The following is a 20,617-nucleotide window of genomic DNA, read 5'->3' as shown; positions in this document are numbered from 1 at the left end:
TTTGTTTTAATTCCAGCTTGAGACCAAAGCAGGCAAAGCTGCGGCTGTGTCCTTGGCTGATGCAGTGGAGCCGCCTGACCTGAAAGTGGCGCTCAAGAGGGAGCGGGAAGAACACCAACACCTTCTGGCTGAGTCCTATGCAGCTGTGATGGACCTGACCAAGCAGGTAAATGTGTTTTTGTGATAGTTTTTAGATTATGAGAGGATATTGATGTCCTCTTCTTGTCTGTCTGCCATTAGCTTCAAATTGGCGAGAGGAACTGGGGCAGGGAGAAGTTGGAGCTGCTAGAGAGGTTCAGCCAGGAGAGAACTCAGTTGGAGCAGAGGCTGAGAGAGGCTAAGGTATACGTGCTGTGATGGTGATGGTGGATTCACGTCAGTAGTGACACGGCTTCTTTCTGAAGGGGTACGTGACTGTGAAAAGTTTGGGAACCACTGGTCTATCTTAAATACATTCTAAACAGTTATTTTTTTTCAGACGAGAGTTAGCTACGTAGTTTTTCATACCTGACCGTTTCGACTGCTCACTTGCAGTCTTCTTCAAGAAGAAGTCAGACAGCAAATGACGCTTACCACTCTGATGAAGAAGTCGAAATGGTCAGGTATGAAAAACTAGCTAACTCTGGTCTGGAAAAAAAGAACTGTTTAGAATGTATTTATGATAGACCAGTGGTTCCCAAACTTTTCACCGTCACGTACCCCTTCAGAAAGAAGCGATGGTACACGGCACACTACTCCTACCCTACTCCTGCACACTTAAAAAACATAAACCCTTTTTAATCTTCTTTAACTTAAAATATTGAACATAATTAATTGGTTACTAAATTGTATAGTAAGTAAGTAATTCTGGTTAAAAAATGTGTATTTTGCATGGTCAAATTTTGATAAAAGAGCACTAGTGGTGGAGTGGTACACTAAAATGTAATTTTGGTTCACTTCAGTTCCTTGAAGCGCTTGGTTTGGTTAATTTTTGGTACAAAAATGGCAGAAAAAAAATATTTTAAATGATTTTATTTTAAAAATGCAAAAATAACTTTTTTTTTAAATAAATAAAAGTGACCCATTTGGGTGATATTTCAAATAAATTAGACTCTGAGTTTTTTTTAAATAGAAAAATAATAATAAAATAAACTGTTGTATTTAAACAATTGTTTAAACATTGTGCCGAAATGTAATGGACGTGCACGTGAATCAACCATGATGGTTGCACGTGAAGTCCAACCATCTGTCGTAAGTGAAATAGCGGACACGTGATAGCACATCACTTTTAGCTTTTTCATAAAGTGCTGGTATAACGTTCTAGCAAAAGTGAGGATGTGATGGTATTTTGTAGCGAGGTTCAAGAACTTACAGTCATGAAAAAATGATTAGACCACCCTTGTTTTTCAGTTTATTGATCCATTGTAATGCCTGGTACACCTAAAGGTACATTTGTTTGAATAAATATGATGATGATAACAAATACAGCTCATAAGAGTTGAATTTAAGAGCTGATATCTAGCAACTGCCATGGTTTTCTTGATAATAACCAAAATCGCTTAAGTTTTTACATGAATAGCTATAGCACTGTACTGCCAAAAAATGTAACTCTTATGAGCTATTTTTGTTGCCATTGTTTTATTTGTCCAAACAAATGTACCTTTAGTTGTATCAGGCATTAAAATGAAGAAGAAACAGAAGAAACAAGGTTGGTCTAATCATTTGTTCCATGACTGTACTTAAAGCCAGCACTCTCAAGAACTGAATATGGTCGTAATCTCGTGGCTATAAAAACTCCAATACCAAGTGTTACTGCTTTGGCCCGGTCAGAGTTGCTTTCTAGAGGTTGTTTATATGCTGAAGTTGTCTGTGTTTGCACTAAGATGGTTTTCTTTCTTGAAGATGTAACATTCACTGCCGGATGATGCCGCTTTAAGTGCGCTAACATCTTAGACGTGTTTCCTGCAGCATACCCGATATCCGTGTAACAATGTTGACACACAACTTTGGATTTATCCACTTGCCTTTGTCCATCCGTACGTTTAACAGGGAAGCCAAAGTGTTCCCAAACAGGAGACCGTAGTGAGATGGGAGGGTCTTCCAGCTCAGGCTTCTCGCTTGCATTTGCCCTGATGCCATTTGTCACACCTGCAAGCTACTAGCATTCCCCCCCTCAGTCAGTAGTGTCCGACACTCAGAGGCATCCATGCGGAAACTCGCTCAGGACTTTAGTTCCACGTGAGGCGCTTAGATCACTCTAGTAATACATTTAATGAAAAAAATAGCATAAAATACAACCGAAACAGTATCCAAGTGGAACGAACCGAACATGCAGAACCAAAACGGTTCAATACATCCATGTGACCTGTTACACCCCTAATGAGCACTGATAAATAGATAAGTATTCGTCCTACATATCTTTTATTTTAGCCGGATGTTGGGATCCTTCCGTTTGAATGTGTTGAACTCCAGCTTCACTTTTGTCCAATTGCAATCGCTATGATTTAAATCTGCATATTGATTTGATACATGATAAAGCAGTATCATGATAAAGCAGTATCCAAAGTACAAAAATACATACAACCAGCGATAAAGCCTCATGTTCAGGAGAATCCCCACTCTCTCATTCTAACACACACATAGATTGACAGGTTTTCACAGTGCGGGGATTGGAACACCAATATAAATTAAATCTTCAAGATTTAACACTCTTAATGCACAACAAAATCATCAAACTTACTTATTTGTTCATAAAACTCACAGATCAATGAAGAACGTCTTGCTTTGCTTCCTTACTTCTTTCTGTTCTGACTATGCTTGCTGCCCTGTGAGGTGTTCAGGTGCACTCGTAACTGTCAACGTTAGGCGCTAGTATGTTTTTCTTTTTTATTGACGTACCACCTATGACAATTGGCGTACCCCTGAGGGTACGTGTACCCCACTTTGGGAACCTAGGTGATAGACCAAATGAAGCTCATTGGATGATGTGATTTTGATGGCTTTAGATTAGATGGGTTTCTCACATTTCACATCAATAATTCCTCAATTCATTTGAATTGAATTCAGAAAACCACATTCAGAGAGTCCTTACTAAAAAATCGGACACTCTGCCGGTTTTTCAAAATTTTTTTCCTTTGATACGAGTTCTTCTAGAAAATGCTTGTTGAGTTTGAGATGAGTTTATTCAATGTACAGTATAGTATAAGGAGCAAAGGACCCTAAACATGGGACTCGCAAACATTGGAGTTCTGTCTTGGTTGTGTGCTTAAGTGTATTGTGTATTGAGGCAAAATGCAGTGTACTACTTGAGTGCAACCAGTTGAGCTGTTGTTGATTCACTCTCAACTAGGTTGTGAAGAAGAACATTACATCAGATATAGTGTTTGTTACATAGCATTACATGTTTAATTGTTACAATAAAATATAAAATAAAATTGTTACAGTAAAATATCTTCTTGAAACAACCATATAGATGTGGGAAGTTTTGTTGGTATTAACAATTAAATAATCAACTAATTTATAAAACTATATATATATATATATATATATATATATATATATATATATATATATATATATATATATATATATATATATATATATACAGTATATGTGTGTGTGTGTGTGTGTGTTTGTGTGTGTGTGTTTTCAAGTAATTTGATGAGACTACAATTTCATAAAATGTATATTGTTTTAAATTAAATTAAATTACATTTGTTATCATCTTAAGTCTAGATCACAAACACTTGTACAGGCTCCTACGGCCGATCTACGTGCAAAAAAACGCAAGAAACGCACGGACGTGTGACGTGCTGATTTTCGAGCCGTAGAATGGCCACAAACCGACCGCAGAGGTTCTTTGTCAAACAAACTCTAAGAGCGCTTATGTTTTTTTCAGCTTGCAAGACAAACTTACACGCTTTGTACGTCTTTGTGCGTCGTCTGTACGTCCAACGTGTGTCTTTCGTACGTTTTGCTGGTTTGGCCAAAATGTTGTTTTTTTTGTACGTCGCACTTGTGGACACCTCCTATGTGTGTCGTGCGCCACATGTCGACCCCATATATGTAATTAGTGCGGCCAATGCACGTTCAAATATTCCTTAGTCCTGGTCACCACAACTGCTTTCTCCAAGAACAAGAAAAAACAATTTGGAGAATACCAAAAATCGCACTGTCAAAAAAACACACGTCCAGTTGTGACCTAGACTTTTATGAGACATTTTGGACAATCACATTTTTACAGGATCAGTAAAGTTGCTGTGCATCAGTGCTCCTCCCTTTGTCCAATTACAATACGATAGCTAAACCTGTTCAAGAGATGACCACTTAATATGTCTTAAAGTTGGCAAGATGCCTGGCGTGTTATACAAAGTTTTGCTGCTGCTGTCCTTGGCACAGAGCACTCCTTACCTGTACATACTAAACAGTTCCACAAGTGATAGTTTATTTATGTTTATGTTTATATTGTTAATAGACTGGAACATGAAGGAGGGGCATCAGATGTGTCAGAAAATATGTGGTCCAATGTCCAAGCTTCTGCAACATAACTACATCATACAACCATGAGCACCTTTCATTCTGTACCTTTGTGCCATTTACGTTTAACTGTAACGCCCTCACCTGGACAGTTTGTGCAAAAGCAACTATTTTTTTTCTTCTTTACAGTCAAAGTCAAGGGTGGAGTCTTCTGTAGACACCTTTGTCACCAGTGGAACAAGGTAACAACTCAACTGCATTAAATGCACAGGACACAATGTTTTAAGCACATTACATTTTCATTGTAATTCAAATTGTTTTTATTGCAAGGACCAAATCCACAGCACCACTGGACAACCCAGACAATTTAGCAGCCCTGCCTCCTTTCATTGGTACACAGTTGAGTGACTGCAACAAGAAGAACTGGACCTATCTGAATAATGAGGTAAATAAGTGGTTATTTTAGGTGTTTTCACTCTTGATTTCTTTTATTTAGCCGTGCCAATAGGGGTACTTTCAAACCTACAGTGCACTTCCACTAATGGGTGTGGAAACTAGTTCTCTTTATTTCCTTATTGACCTTGATCAAGGATGACACCACACTCTTTACTGTTCACTGGTATTACCATATCTAGCTTATTGTGTGGAGATATGGGGTAATATAAAATATAGTAAACTATAAAATATAGTAAACTATAAAAGCAATCTTCACTCGCTAAATGTACTGCAAAAAAGATCAGTGAGGATAATTCATAATGCCGCGTATTGAGAACATACCAATCCCTTATTTTTAAATCACAAATATAATACATTTGCTGATTTAGTAAATTTCAAACCGCTAAAATAATGCATAAACTCAAACAATGCACCAAGATGAGCGAATTCAAAAAAACAATACAAACTGTTGATGTTTGCTAAATACAAGGCAGAAGAGTCTTGAACTTGTTTTGTCATCCATCCATTTTCTATGCCGCTTATCCTCGTCAGGGTTGCGGGGCTATGCTGGAGCCTATCCCAGCTTCCTTCGGGCGAGAGGCGAGGTACACCCTGGACTGGTCGCCAGCCAATCGCAGGGCTCATATCGACAAACAACCATTCACACTCACATTCATACCTATGGACAATTTAGAGTCTCTAATTAACCTAACATGCATGTTTTTGGAATGTGGGAGGAAACCGGAGTACCCGGAGAAAACCCACACACGCCAACATGCTAATTACTCGGCCACCGCACGGCCCTTGTTTTGTACTGATTATACTGATTATTATATCAATTGTGAAAAAATCTTAATAATTACATCATCATAATGTGACATTAAAATATCATCATTCTATGTATTAAAAAATCACATGTGGAATACAGGTAATAAGGCTAAAAAGTATTAGTTTAGTGATTAATAATAACATTTCAGCTTTTTCTCGTTACATTGTGCCTTTTCTTTTCTTTTTTCCATTTTTGCTGTTTTTTGGTATCATTTTTACTTAAATCAATCAATTTTATTTATCTCCCTCACTTGTTTGCTCCACTTTTGAGAGAAGAGGTGGTCAAGCAGTCGCTTTTGAAGTTTTGAGTTTTGATGATGTCCTGAAGGAAAAACTTCCTTCCTCATGGACATGATACCACCTCTGACCCGCCCCATCCCTTGCTCCATCGTGGTTCAAAAGTAGCACTATCGAGGTTTTTCAAAAATTAATCATGGTAAATAATAAATGATTGCTGTTTTGTGATTGACTACGGCCTATTATTAGTAAAAAAAAAAAAAAATGCATACCGGTATTTAAGCAAACGTTATGTATTCTTGGCCTAAATTAAGATATTTTTTTTTAAATAGAAATGTTCTAAATGAACTAAAATACAAGTAGTTTAAAGCAATACAAAAATGAACTGTAGTCGACTTTGGTCACTAAGTGTCACTTACGCACCAGACTTTATTTATTATTTTATAATCGTCAATCTCACAAAAGGCAGAATAATAACATAACAATATAATAATAATAATAGTCATCATCATAATAATAACACGGGCTACTGTCGTGACCGTACCTCAGCTAAAACTCAACTCTGAATTCCTGACATCACGTCCTGTCCGCACATCCGGAAGAGACACACAAGCACGAGTCTTGGACATAACACTTCCATTGACTTGTGCAATGTGAAGAAGTAGCCCAGATTTGCATTGCCATTGCTGTATTTCATGTAGAGAAAGAACTGGTAATGTGAACACAAAAAGAACTTTGTCCCATTTACGCTGCTTCACTCAGAGGTCCATTGGAGAAGAGTTCAGAAAAAAATTAATATGCCTTAAAATATTTCTCATTTTGAGTTGGGAAATGAAAGAAAGTACTTGCGTACATTAGTATCACGGTCCTAATGACTTTATGTTTACTTGGATCAAATTGAAATGTGAACTGATTTTAATTCCCGGTCATTCGTAGTCACCAGAGGTCAGCAGTACCTGCAAGACCTGGGATGGACCCAGCGCTAGCAGCTCCTGCACCAACTTAGCGCGATCAGGACTGGATCTGGAGTCCGTCCAGAGGAGCCATACCGCTCCAGAAAGCACCGGAATCCGGATTTACTACAGCCCCCCCGCTGTCCGCCGCATGGAACACCAGAGAAGAACACAGGAGGCCGAAAAGCTGCAAGAGAGAACGAAGAGAACGTCCACCTTGAGTGTCTCTGAGGCGGGCCTGGCTGACCTCCAGCAGCCCTCATCCTCCTTTTCCTCCTCTTACGAGCAGTGGTTGAGCTCGCTATCCAAACAGCACAGAGAGATCCTGGAGAGCAGGAGTGGATGCACCACCTTGTCTGTCGGTGCCACTGTGGTAAACAACGGTGTTGCATCCCCTGCTGCTAACGGCTTGTCTGATGGGATGACCTCGTCGCCGTTTCACAGCCTGGAAATGGGGGAGATTTCTGCTAACTTGAGTGACGACATGAAAGAGATGACCAACTGTGTACGGCAGGCCATTCGCTCTTCATCTCTGGAGAGAACATCCAGCAGAGAACCAGTAAGTGCATAAATTGAATTACTTAATCAAAACTAGCAATGGAAACTAAACCTGTTAATGAAATTAAAGTGCCATGGCGTATGAAATGGTGTATTGCTGTGTGAAAGTGCACAGTTTTTTACCTTTCTGCATTTTATACAAGGAGTTACTCAATATTCATGTACAGTATATAGGGGTAACAATAACCACTTTCCCACTGCCTGTAAAGAAAAGCTGTCTGTGTGAAAGCAGCAATATTGCCTGAGTTCTGTGTGAAAGGCACAGGCAATTAAATGGCAGATCTATTGTTCTGATGTGCTACATTTTGCAGGATCTCTGTGTGAAAGAGACTCGTATCATGCATCCTTAGTATTTTTAGCAACTCAACCTATTATCTTAATTTGTTAAAATCATTCATTTCCCAGGTGGTCGGCTTGTCCAGCAGGTCCACGCAGACCGCCACTCAGTGTGTCAGCATCGGGCTTCAAACTGACACCCTCCCCAGCAGCAGAGGCACAGGTTTGCACTCCAAAGCCTGGTCCCCTCGACCGTCATCTGCAACCACATTGCCATTAGCGTCAGCCCGAACTCGACAGATTTCGACATCTCTGGATAAAGTTCACAGCCGAATTGACAGGCCCTGTTGTTCACCCAAATTTGGCTCTCCGAAGCTCCAACGCCGTGTGTCCTCTGGTATTTGGACTTCTCAATAACAGGACACTTCTGAGAGACTTTCTTTGTACACTCACTCTGATATAATCTTCTAGGCTCCACCTCCAGACTGGATGGTGCTCCTCCATCCAGAGACCGCAGCCTGTGGAGCCTCCAGCAGAGAGCCATCAGTGGAAGCGGAGGCTCAGCCTGGGCTCGCTCAACCACCACCAGGGACAGCCCTGTGCTCAGCGGCCTCACTGACGGCCTCTCCAGCCTATTCAGCGTGGTGGAACATGCTGGAAGCACAGAGTCACTCTGGAGGGGTGATGGAGGTAAAATACTGTACATGTGAATTAATCTTGGAGATGAATAAAGTATCTACTGTATCTACCTAGCTAGCTACAGCTTCTCGATTTCAGCCACCCATGTTAAAGCTGTCTATCTATCTATCTATCTATCTATCTATCTATCTATCTATCTATCTATCTATCCATCTATCCATCTATCCATCTATCCATCTATCCATCTAGGTTACAAAGACTTTCATAAATTGTCTAAAGACTTATTTTTAATAAGGCATTTTTATTAACTAGATCAGGGGTCACCAAAGTGGTGCCCGTGGGCACCAGGTAGCCCCCCACAACCACATGAGGTGCCCTCAAGCCTGCTTTTCATTCAGGTTTTCAGTTAATAATGAAAGAACAGTAGAAAGAAATGCATTCTGAAATACAAAATGTGAGTTGTGGACACCAGCATTTTGTTAATGTTCTGGTAAAACAAGCATATTCGCTTTGTTTGGGTTTAAAATAAGCTCTGAAAATAAATGTTACAAAAATGAGTAGCTCTTGACCATTTTCATTTTGTAAAAGTAGCTCTCACAAGGAAAAACGTTGGTGACCCCTGAACTAGATGTTACGGCCTTTAGATATACAGTCGTCCCTTGCCACTTCGCGGTTTGAATTTTGCAGGTTTACTTGCTATCCAACACCAAATGTATCATGATCAAGTTCGACATCAAAGGAAGTCTTACAGTGTTAACTTAAATTCTCTCTCCACTCTTGGAAATCTGTCAAGTAATCTTCAAATGTCAAGACAAATACTCTTTCATGAATGTGCTTCTGTGTGAAATCCAACCACAGCTGATGAAGATCAATGTGTGTTTTTAGGTGCAAGTCCAGCACGACATCCTCACGCTGCAGGAAAACCCACATCCGTCTGCAGCTCTGACACTCAGCGCTATGGAGGCCTGGTGCAGGAGTTCTTCAAGAATGTGTGCAACAGCAGCAGCCGTAAGGAGGGCGTTACCCTGCAAGGAGAGAGGATGCAAAGAGATGCCCTCGTTGTCGGAGACTTCAACTGCGTGGATGAGCCCAAGTCGGAATGTCTGCCGCCTGGGGTGGGAGGTCTCGGAGCCTTAGCTGGACTTTGCGGCAGCAACGACAATGTGACCAGGATTTTTAACAAGAGGTTCATGAGACAGACGGCGGGGGACGAGATGGTCAGTATCATGGGAGGAGGGAAGGATGTGGCGGGAAATCACAGCACAGCAGGATATGGAACTGAGGTGAGGATTTTCATTTGAAAGCATACTACTCTTTGATCTGCTCTTTTCTTTGAATGATTTCAGTTATTCAGGTCTCATCAAGACCATTTCAAGTCAGCTTAGCATTACCTGTGACAGTAACTCACTGATTTCTTTTGTCACGTTCAAGTTCAAGTCAGGTTCCACAGAGTACATTTGAGACATATTCTCACAATTTTTTTGTTGCACCTTCTCAGACTCTAAACTGTTTTTTTTTCATCTAAAGTGGTCATAAATGACTCAGACAGATTGATGACGTCACCAGATTTTCTGGTCTGTGCACGTGTAATGCACACACAGGAAACAGACACATCAGAAGATTTAGGGGTGAACATGTCAGATACGGGTACATCAACTATCTCAAGTGGAGGAAACACTTCCTCTTGCCAAATGAGTTCCCAAAATGAATGTCACGCCACTTATCGGAAACTGTGGGCGCACGGCCACTCAAACCCTTCCAGTCAAAAAGGAAGAGTGCAAATGCACAATAGGCATTGGGCTTTAATGACTCTCATTTTAATTGCACACACTAACAAGTCAAAATTACACACGCAAATTACACAAAGTGTCTCTAAATTAAAATTGAGTAAGGTCCGCTTACGCAATTTTTTTCCACAGTGAAGGTCCGAACCTTATTTTGCCTTAAACAGACTAGCTTATATGAATATCAAATGTAATAAAACCCTGAGGAGTGGGCCCTCTCTGCCTCGTATGGAGGGCTGGGTCAGGGAAGCTGGAGTTCTCCAAACAAAAAAGAAAGGAAACAAAAACACACCTGCACCAAATTGGCTGCAATCAAAAACACAAACAAAACTTATGACCCAGGGTCATAATGGAACAGATGCATAAATAATTTTGCTATATCTCTGTGTAAAAGAGGTTGGTACAAAGTGAGTTATTGTTTGCTTTCATCTCCTAGGATGGACCCTGTGACTGCATCGTTCAGTCCTCTTGTCTCGGCAGACCTTCTCGAGGCTCTCGCAACTCACTGGGACAGTGCAAACACCGCACGCACGAGTCCTCGCCCTCCGTCGAGGAGAAGGGAGACATTTTGACAGAGTGACACACTTCTTTCTACACAACATATTCTGTCAAACAGTGCACACCACTGCCCTCACACATTCCCTCCCATCACTTAATGTAACCTGCCGCATACATGCACTGCCAAACATAATACACATTGCTATTACAGACATACAGTACCAGCAGTCACACTTTATGAAAGAAAAGACCACTATGGACCTACTATATCACCTCTCAACCCTCACTATTCCACCTTTTACTATTTTATTTATGTCATTTAAGACCACTGATAGGTGGAGCTAAATAAAAAGAATGTTGTTCTCCGCATGCGCTGCTCTGCATGCAGTAAAAGCGCAGACAAGACCTTTGTAGAATCCTGCAAGCAACATTATTGTATGCACTTAGCTGGTGCTGTACCCCATCGACAAGACTATTAGGGTGCGTTCACATTGGTCATGTCTGGTTAGGTTAAAAGGATCTCTGGTGCCATGATTGCCATAACAAACTGCTTGTAAGTAACCTCTGGTGTGGTTCGATTCACTTGAGCTCAAATTTGAGCACTAGATGAACCAAAGACACAGACCTTTGTTGAAATTACATCAAAGAGCTTTCAGAAATGACAAATATGTAAGAGAAAATGCGCTGGATGTGCTGGCTCTCTGCTCTGCTCTCCCCCTCGGTGTGTCTGACAGTAAAGCTCTTTAGAGGTATATTTTAGAAGCTTTTCATGAAATTGAAGCATGCAAAAAGAGCAGAATATAAAAGTAACCTACGCATTCAACCCAGCAACCAGTTACATATGCCACAAAAGCTGCCCAATCAAGTCCTCACTTTATGCATACATTCTTTGGTACCATGACAAAATTCCCAGTGTGAATGCTAAGCGAACCGCGTCAAAGTGTGCGCTAAGTATCTTTTTGTACATTTTTGGTCCCTACCTGTTTACCGAACCACATGTGTGAATGCAGCCTTAATTGACATTTGTGAGACTTTGAATACAAGTCAAATAAGGCTTTATTAAATGGCTCCAAATATGGGGACCACTGTGTGACATGTCTTTGTACATGTAAGCAGAACGGCATCAGCTGTAAGCCCTCAGTTTGCATTCTTATTTATGTGACCACAGGTAAAAACCAAAAAAAGTGCCTGTTTTATTTCTTCGCTGATGTCAAGCAGTGATAAGCTAATTGAATAACCCCTCTCCTTGCCAATAGTGGATGTGTTGGGTCTCTCTATAAACAAAGTGCTACTCCTATAACTGCTGTAGTGGGCTGCATTGGTAATAGAAACCAGATGGGTTTTTTCCAAGATGTCAGACAACTTCCTTCTAAAATTCAGTCTAATGTTTTTCAATTAATGCTGCAAATTCATCTTGATTGCCACTCACCAGAAGTAATATCCTCTTGAGACACAACTTTGTTTTTGAGAGTTAAATCTTTTTTTTTATGCCTTTGCAGTGGGCAGCAGTATCTAGTTCCATTTTAATTATTTCATCTATCATCTTTTATGCTGTTATGATGTCAAGAAAAAAGACTATATAAATCAAACATTTTACAGTTATATCTTAAAACTAGACATGAAAAAAAAACCTTCAGTGTGGACTTTTCTTTGTTTCATGCCACACGCTTTCAGTCATGTTATGAATGATACTGTAAGAAGGGTTACACACATGCATTTCTGCATTGTGATGCATTTGTTGCATCAACCACCATCACCATTTTATATGAAAAATTAATACAGTTGGCGTACGTCGAAAGGCGGATTGGTGTGACGTCTGCAGTGATGCGGACTCTACTTCGGTCCGTTGTGGTGAAGAGGGAGCTGAGCCTGAAGGCAAAGCTCTCAATTTACCGGTCGATCTACGTTCCTGTCCTCACCTATGGTCATGAGCTTTGGGTAGCGACTGAAAGGACAAGATTGGGGTACAAGCAGCCAAAATGAGTTTTCTACGTAGGGTGGCTGGGCTCTCCCTTAAAGCTAAGGTGAGAAGCACTGTCATCTGGAAGAAGCTTGGAGGAGAATCGTTGCTCCTCCTGAGGTGGCTTGGGCATCTGGTCAGGATGCCCCCTGGACGCCTCCCAGGGGAGGTGTTCAGGGCACGTCCAACCAGTAGGAGGCCTCGGGGAAAACCCAGGATACGTTGGGGAGACTATGTCTCTCAACTGGCCTGGGAACGCCTCAGGATCCGCCGGGAGGAGCTGCACGAAGTGGCCGGGGACAGGGAAGTCTGTGCTTCCCTGCTTAGGCTGCTGCCCCCGGAACCCACCTCGGATAAGCGGAAGAAGATGGATGGTTGGCATAAGTCCACATGTCCAGCACAGAGGACACTGGTAAAATGTGTTGCTTTCAGTATCGTAAAAATGACTACATGTTGCCAAACCACCTCATACTATCAATTAAACACGACTTTCTACTTGTAAAAACCAAATAAGTGGATAAATGTAATAACACTGCCCATAACACATGCTGACAGTGCTGCCAACTTGGTGACTTTGTTGCTAAATCTGAAGACATTCCAAACCCTCTTGATAACATATTTCCTCAAAAGAGACTAGCAACAAATCCAGCGACTTTTTCTGGCAGGGTTGGAGAGTTTTCTGGTATTTGGGGACTTAAAAGTGAAAGCATCTATTGAGCTGCACTTTTTGTTCTCACTGAGCAGTAGCTGGTGCTGCTCAGAGGTCTTCCCCGCCCCAGAGCACTCACAAGCCGTTAGTCAGCTACCGCGGCACACTGAGAGCATAGTGGAGCTCCACACATCCATGAATCACGCATGCGAGAGGTGCGATGACCCCGGGTTGGATCTCGCCCTGTTGTAGAGAGCGGGTCTAGAGGCGAGTCCAGATGTAATTATTACACTTAAAATTATTCTTAAGTTATTTTTATTATTTTTATTTTGATGAAGTGATGGCCAATTTTAAATGAACAAATCAAGAATCAAGTTTATTTGTAGTTCTAGTCATAATTAAGATGTTGTTACTCACTCTGTGGTCTCTCCTAGAGGTTATTCTTTTTTCCTACAGCATATGTTACATTATATACAAATAATGCAAATAATATGCAAATCAGCCAATGGCATAATCTAGCAACTTCTAGGACAGCTAATAGCAATTTTTCTTACTGAGGAGTTGGCAACAGTGCATGCTGGTTGGTCTGGCAGCCATTTTGAGATGGTATAAAAAGTATTTCACTGGACAAATCCCAACCCCAACAAAGCCCAGAATGCACGGCATTTTATATTCTTTTAGGAGGTTTTGTATATGAAATCAGGCTGTAAAATGTCTGTCCCTTACAGAGGACAAAAATTAATTGCTGGGTCTCAGGAGGATATCTTTCTAGTTTAACTCTGAAACCAGTAAAAATATACTAGTTTTAAGAACAGAGGTTGTCTGACTTTATTGAAAATTGCTCTCCATTCCTGTTATTTACTTATTTATTCATTTTTTTAGGGTGCTTTCACACTTATAGGGTGTACTCTGCAAAGCAAGTCTAGTGGGTTAGCGAGCTGTGTTGCGTCGAAAGCCGGAATGCGTGTTCAGCGAAGGTAGCTCTCTTTTAAAGCATCTGTATCACCATGGCAACCGAGGCTAAACTCATACCCTGGTCGGGACTATGTTACGTCCAAGTTTTCAGCTTCAAATCAGCTATGGACGTGCCACTGTTTCACTGCTTGGTTAATTAATTCGGAGATGGCGTCACCATTTATTGAGAACCTATGAAGTTCCAGAGGAAAATTGAAAAAAAGAGCATTCCCTGATGATATTATCCATCTATAAGCGAGATAGATTGTCAGATTGTCAGACGAAGAAATACACTAGATATGCTCACACGAGCACCAGGAATAAAATGCAATATGAAATATTCATAATTAGGTTAACATTAGCAGATGTAAACGTCACCGCAGTCCTTGCGTGAGTACTCATGTCAGCACTGCCATCTGATGGCCACAACGAGATAGACATACTTCAAAGATTTGCATAAATACGTTTTTGCTCCAATTTATTAATTTTTTTGATGGATAAGTGTTAAAATGTCAAAGTTGTGCAATATAGTTACTATAATAAAAAAGCGTGAACCTGCGCATTCACACGCTGCATGCTGGCATGCCAGCGTCCTCCTTCGCTGTATTGGCAGCAGAAAATGCATCAGAGAAAACTATTTGACATCGCGCTGGGCAAAAATGTATACAGGAAGACTGGCGTACCATTGTGTGTGAAACCGTACCCGTCAACCATCCTGTTTTTCCCAGGAAACTACTGTAGGTTTGCCCTTCTTTACTTTGCCTAATCGGTTTCCCATATTATATCCTTCATGAAAAAAACAACAGCTCTGCTCAGCAACACTCTCATATTGGCACACATCCTGTAGCTCTTAAAGTCAGTCCTTCAAAGTAAAAGAAGCACGCCAGGAGAATAACACCATTCCACCACAGTAGCCTGTTACATTTTCAAATGCAATATTGACAGACAATATAGCGCTGCTAAACACAACTTGGACAAGTAAGCATATGTTTGTAGTAAATGTAATTATTTATGTGAACAATCTAGCAGGTTATGGCACACCAGCAACGTACACGTCGCAGATCATTTATGCTCCTTCACACTGAAAACATGAAGACAACCTCACTGCCAACATGCTAATCCGCGATAGGCAAGTCATTGGTTTCATGTTTATTACTTGTAATTATGTAAGCATTATGTCATTTAGGGTTTTATCCGATGGGTTCATTTGTTCTTTGTCGTGATTTGGCACCAAGGGAGAAAACTAAACAGAGTTGATTAAAACACAACAAAGAGTGCTAGTGTGAAAGCACCCTCAAACTCTTGCTAGCTTAAGCTTTTTCAGAAAAAAGAATTACATTTCTGTAGTTGTTTGAGTTAAAATATACTGTATGCTGTCGCTCTTGTTGGAAAAAACAAATCATACAATATGAGGAGAAAGGACAGCAGTGAGCTTGTGTATTATGTCAATGCATAGTCTTTTCTTTGGGAAAACATGCTGTCTATCTAGCTTTCATTCCATATTTATAAAGTGCCTGTCAAAATGTCTCACACCAAAACTGGACTCCATGTAGAAAAAAACAAACCCCGCAGGCCTTTAATTTCATTGACCAAGATTGTTTTTTGTTTTGTTTTTTTATGCACAATAAAAGGTACACTAAAGTACTGTATATTTTACCACAGTGGAGGGACAACAACAACAAATGGTTTACAGGAATACAATAGTTTATCTAGTGCACGTTTTATACCAGTGTTATTTCTGGAAACTATATATATATATATATATATATATTTTTTTTTTTTTTTGTATAAGTGTTCCAACCCTTCTATTTATCCACTTTTTGTAATTGGCCGTGTTTTTTTAAATGGTGCTTTTTGGACCACAACGACATATTACTTGTAGTGGCAAATAACATTGCTCTGATAAAGACATGAGATATCAAATAACCTCATTAAAACACTTTGAAGATTCTCATAAATTGCTGTTGTTGTTCCTAGTAAGGATCCATCTTCTTATGATAGTAGATTCAAGAAATGAGAAGAACATACAGTACATTGCAGAGACGCATGTCATAAATGTTTGAGCTTATATTTTTTAGTCCTGACAAGAGCTGTTGCGGTGACATACCTCAAAAAGGGTGACAATTGGTATCATTTTTCACATCACATCTGCCTTTCTTTGAGTTTTGACGTTATCAGGTTATTAGTCAATGGATTAATAAAATGTCACTTTTACAGCTCACATATTTAAAAATGAATGAACTGATTTTTTTTTAGTAGTCACGTCACAAGTTTGTTTTTTGTACACGTATCCACATTTATTGGCAATATGTACATTAACTTCTAGCTAGAAGTTCGTAGTGTTAATATTTGGGTTTATGCCGAAAGACTGACTGTAAACTAGCTAGGAATATTACCAATATAATATGCTTGACTCTTAAAAAAATGCTTGATTAAAAGAAGAATGCAATGACAGCTAAATAAGAAAAATAAGGAATATGATTCTGGTGTATTGTAGTTTTCTTAAGTTATTTGGGATTTTTGTTTTGAGAAATGCTGAATGTCAACAGCTGGTCTAGATGGGATCGCTGTAGAAATATGTAGCTCTCTCTCTTTATTGACCACACTTGAGCATTTGCTGTGTACATACACTGTATGTGCATTTTGAAGGTGATGAAAAACACACAAAAATACAACAATTTTGAAAAAAAAATAAGGTGAGACCAGTCATCCCAAGAGGGCTTTTAAAAATGATTGAGATATTTTTGTTTCATCTTCTGACTGATGTAGCTTGTAAAACAAGATATAAATGCCCACTGTTTGTCATAGACTTCACAAATAAATGTCTGAATTTTCACACGGGTTTATTTTATTATTGTGCCATGGTTGTCTTTTCCCTTCATCTGTTTGTGTTTACGCCGCCATTTTGGCTTGTTGTCGATTTCTACTGAACACTGCTTTCGTCTTACCCACTTGTCTTTGCCCGTTTACATACACTCCTGATCAAAATCTTAAGACCAGTTGAAAAATTGCTAGAATTTGCGTTTTGCACATTTGGATCTTAATGAGGTTTTAAGTAGAGCTACAATATGCAAAAGCAAGAAGGGGGAGTGAGACAAAAAAACATTTTGAGAAAGTAATTCATTGAAAACAACAATTAAACTGAAATAGGCTGTTTATCAGCTGATCAAAAGTTTAATACCACAGGCTGAATAAGCCAAAATCTGCTCAAAGTTTTCATTTTCTGTCAGGCATTCACACTGTCATGCCCTCCTGATGGCTAAAGCAAAGAAGCTTTCTCTTTTTGAACATGGTCAGATTGTTGAGCTGCATAAGCAAGACCTCTCGCAGCGTGCCATTGCTGCTGAGGTTGGGAGCAGTAAATCAGTCATTCTACATTTTTTGAAAGATCCTGAGCATTATGGAACAAAAAAGTCAAGCGGTAGACACAAAAAAATCACACCTGCGCTGAGCCGGAGGATCCGATTGGCTGTCCATCAAGACACAGTGCGGTCTTCCACCCAAATTAAGGCCTTTACTGGTGCCGACTGCAGCGCAATAACCATCAGACGGCATCTGCCGAAAAACGAATTTAAAGACCTCGTCTCCTTCAAAACAAAACTGCACTTTAGACGTTAGGCCTTGGGGATGGATTTTGATCAGGAGCGGATAATCAAGACAGTGACTGCTCGTCTGAAGCTTCCCACTTCCATGTGTCCTGCCTTAAACCAGTTACATCCAGTGTTCTTAGTCCTCCGTCAGTGCCTCTACCGCCCCCTCAGCAAGTGGAGGGCAATGCTGCCTTCACTGTCAAGGTTATTTTGGGCCCAGTTTTTCAAAACTAATCCGCTCAGATTTCGAATACAGATTGGATCAAATCTTTAAAATGGGTTTTTCAGTTGTGAAAATGGGTTTTTCAAAAGAAAAAACAGAATATGGAGATCACGTAATCCAATTTTGGTTTTGATCTGGATCAAACCTCCTGTTTTTTCAGAACTTTTAAGTAGGATTGGGATCACTTTGGGATGCAAAAAATCTGGATTAAACTGATCCGATCAGAAGGGAAGGGTGGATTCTGTGTGGATTTCAAACCGAAAATGTAATGAAACTTTGGAATTGTATCAAATAATACTTTTTTGGATCATGCAGTATAGCCTACAGCCTAGGTTCTCAAAGTTGGGTACGCGTACCCTCAGGGGTACGGCAATTGTGATGGAGGTACATGAATAAAAATGAAAAACTATTCGTGCCACTCACCTGAATGGCTCACGGCTTTAGGAGAATGCAGCAGAAAGGATTGATGCTCTGTGTGCATTATATAAACAAGTTTGATGATTATTTTGTGAATTAAGAGTGTTTAATCTTGAAGATTTTGTTTATATTGGTGTTCCAATCACCGCATAGAGCAGCAGTGAAAGCCTGTCACTGTCAGTAGGGATTCCCGCCAAAATGAGGCTTTATCATTGGTTGTATGTATTTTTGTACTTCGGATACTGCTTTACCATGATTAATAAAGGTTCCTCTTGAATTGGGTGTTAAATTAACATGCAGACGTAAACCTTATCCATCGTGAGTGCACAAAAAAGTGATGCACAAATTCAAGCCAATCAAACAGAAGGACGCCAACATCAGAAAGAAATAAAAGATATGTAGCATGATTACTTATCTATTTATCAGTGCTCATGTCAAATTTGTATCAAAATGTCACCATGCAAAATACACATTTTTGACTATTTTACTATAAAATTAATTAAACAATTAATTACGTTCACTGTTTCAAGGTAATTCAGATAAAAACGTTGATGTTTTTAAGGTGTGTAGGGGTAGGGGGGACATGGCTTCAGGTCAAATGTCTGAAGGGGTACACGACTGTAAAAAGTTTGGGAACCACTGGCCTACAAGATATCCTATTTATTCATAAGGTATCATCTGTTCATCTGTCAGGCTACAGTGATTTATAAGCTATTCAGCCTTACAGCAAAGTAGAGTTTGGCCTCATAAAATAATCCCCTAACAGATATTGACCACAAATAATATATTTATTTCTGTCACAAATTAATGTACAGTATATTCATCACAATCAAAAATATTTTGGTTTTGTTTTTAGATTATTTTTTTAGCGATGCATGCAATTATAAAACAGAATAACAAGGCAATGGCAAAGTTATTTTTATTTATTTCTTGTTGGTCTCAGGTGTTTGTGTGTGTGTGTGTGTGTGTGTGTGTGCGTGTGTGTGTCTGTGTGTGTGTGTGTATTTTCATTTAAAATAAAAATAAACTTGTATTGACCCCACAATGGCTATTCTACTTGTTGCTTTTTACATATCTATAGTTCTACATTGTGATTTCCTATCCTATTTTAACACTGGTTATCCAGATTTGGTGATCCTGAAAAGTTTCTATCTGGATCATATTGATCCAATCCGATGTTGCTTTGAAAAACCACTTCAAAAGTAAGGTGGATTACGTGATCGTGGATAGCAAAAAAAAAAAAAAGGACACCAAATCCGTATCAATTTTATCCAGATTAAACCTTTTTGCCGGATTAAACCGGGCCCTGGACACCAGGTGGCAGGGCAGGGGTGTTCCATTTCTGATCGACTGGGAGGACCGTTCTTAGATGTCCTGTTCTGATTATCAACAAGACCATTTTTATCGCAGGTTCCCGCACAAGCCAGGTGGTCCGCCAAGTGGTGTCTGTTGATCTGTTGAGTAGGGGGGAGTACTGTCGCTCTGCTGTGACACTGGTTTGTTTTTTGTCATTTTATGGTTGCTGTCTTTCTTGCTTTTTCTTTGTTATATTTACTGCTTTTGTGTTTCTTGTTTAGTGCTCCTAAAGGTAGGCAGAGCTACAGCACGTGGACAGCTGTTCGCCATTTGCATCACCCTTTTATGCTCACCTGTCGCCACTGGATGGCACTCGGTGATTCCTCTTGGTAGATTTTGCCTGCCACGTGCTGCCATTGTTCCTATTGTTCTCACTAGCCTGCTGTTGGACATGTGCCATCCAGTCCAGCCTATTTCTTCAGTTGCACGTACAGTAGCTCCGCCAGGGTAGTTTGTGTTATTATTATTTTTCCTTTTTGCACTTTTTCTCATGGTGCCCTTTTTATTTGTTTGGCACCGTAGTTTTTGGTTCCTGGAGCTCCATCAAAGGAAGGCTGCCTGCACTCACCTTTTGTCACCTCTGCATCTTGGGATCCAATAGTGCTACACAGAACCTCACAATTTCAATACTTTTCAACCTTCTGTATTTTTTAGAAGATATAACTCATTAAAAAATAATCACTTTTTTACTCTATTTATGGTATAGTTCAAGGGTCGGCAACTTTACCATCAAAAAAGCCATTTTGCCTCTTCTTTGAGTAAAAGAAAATAGTCTGGAGCCACAAACATTACACAGCTTATAAAC

General features: G+C 39.9%; 1 protein-coding gene across 7 annotated transcripts in view; it reads left to right on the top strand.

The window, feature by feature from the left end:
• The window catches only part of soga1 (suppressor of glucose, autophagy associated 1), a 111,111-nt gene extending 94,043 nt beyond the window's left edge, over nt 1-17,068 (top strand). For 6 of the 7 annotated variants that reach the window (XM_054784234.1, XM_054783357.1, XM_054781666.1 and 3 more), the window contains 9 exons: nt 17-166; nt 241-342; nt 4,645-4,697; nt 4,786-4,900; nt 6,892-7,467; nt 7,872-8,139; nt 8,214-8,432; nt 9,267-9,664; nt 10,602-17,068. In XM_054784234.1, the coding sequence (XP_054640209.1) occupies nt 17-166; nt 241-342; nt 4,645-4,697; nt 4,786-4,900; nt 6,892-7,467; nt 7,872-8,139; nt 8,214-8,432; nt 9,267-9,664; nt 10,602-10,745 (2,025 nt within the window). In that variant the 3' untranslated portion in view covers nt 10,746-17,068. The remainder of the gene's footprint in view (nt 1-16; nt 167-240; nt 343-4,644; nt 4,698-4,785; nt 4,901-6,891; nt 7,468-7,871; nt 8,140-8,213; nt 8,433-9,266; nt 9,665-10,601) is intronic. The other variant, XM_054785912.1, reaches the window with a different exon arrangement.
• The last annotated feature ends 3,549 nt before the right edge of the window (nt 17,069-20,617 follow it).

This window comes from Dunckerocampus dactyliophorus, chromosome 1 (assembly GCF_027744805.1).
Source record: "Dunckerocampus dactyliophorus isolate RoL2022-P2 chromosome 1, RoL_Ddac_1.1, whole genome shotgun sequence".
Lineage (NCBI taxonomy): Eukaryota > Metazoa > Chordata > Actinopteri > Syngnathiformes > Syngnathidae > Dunckerocampus > Dunckerocampus dactyliophorus.
The sequence above is the reverse complement of the archived record's forward strand: the minus strand, read 5'-3'. Positions and strand labels throughout refer to the sequence as shown.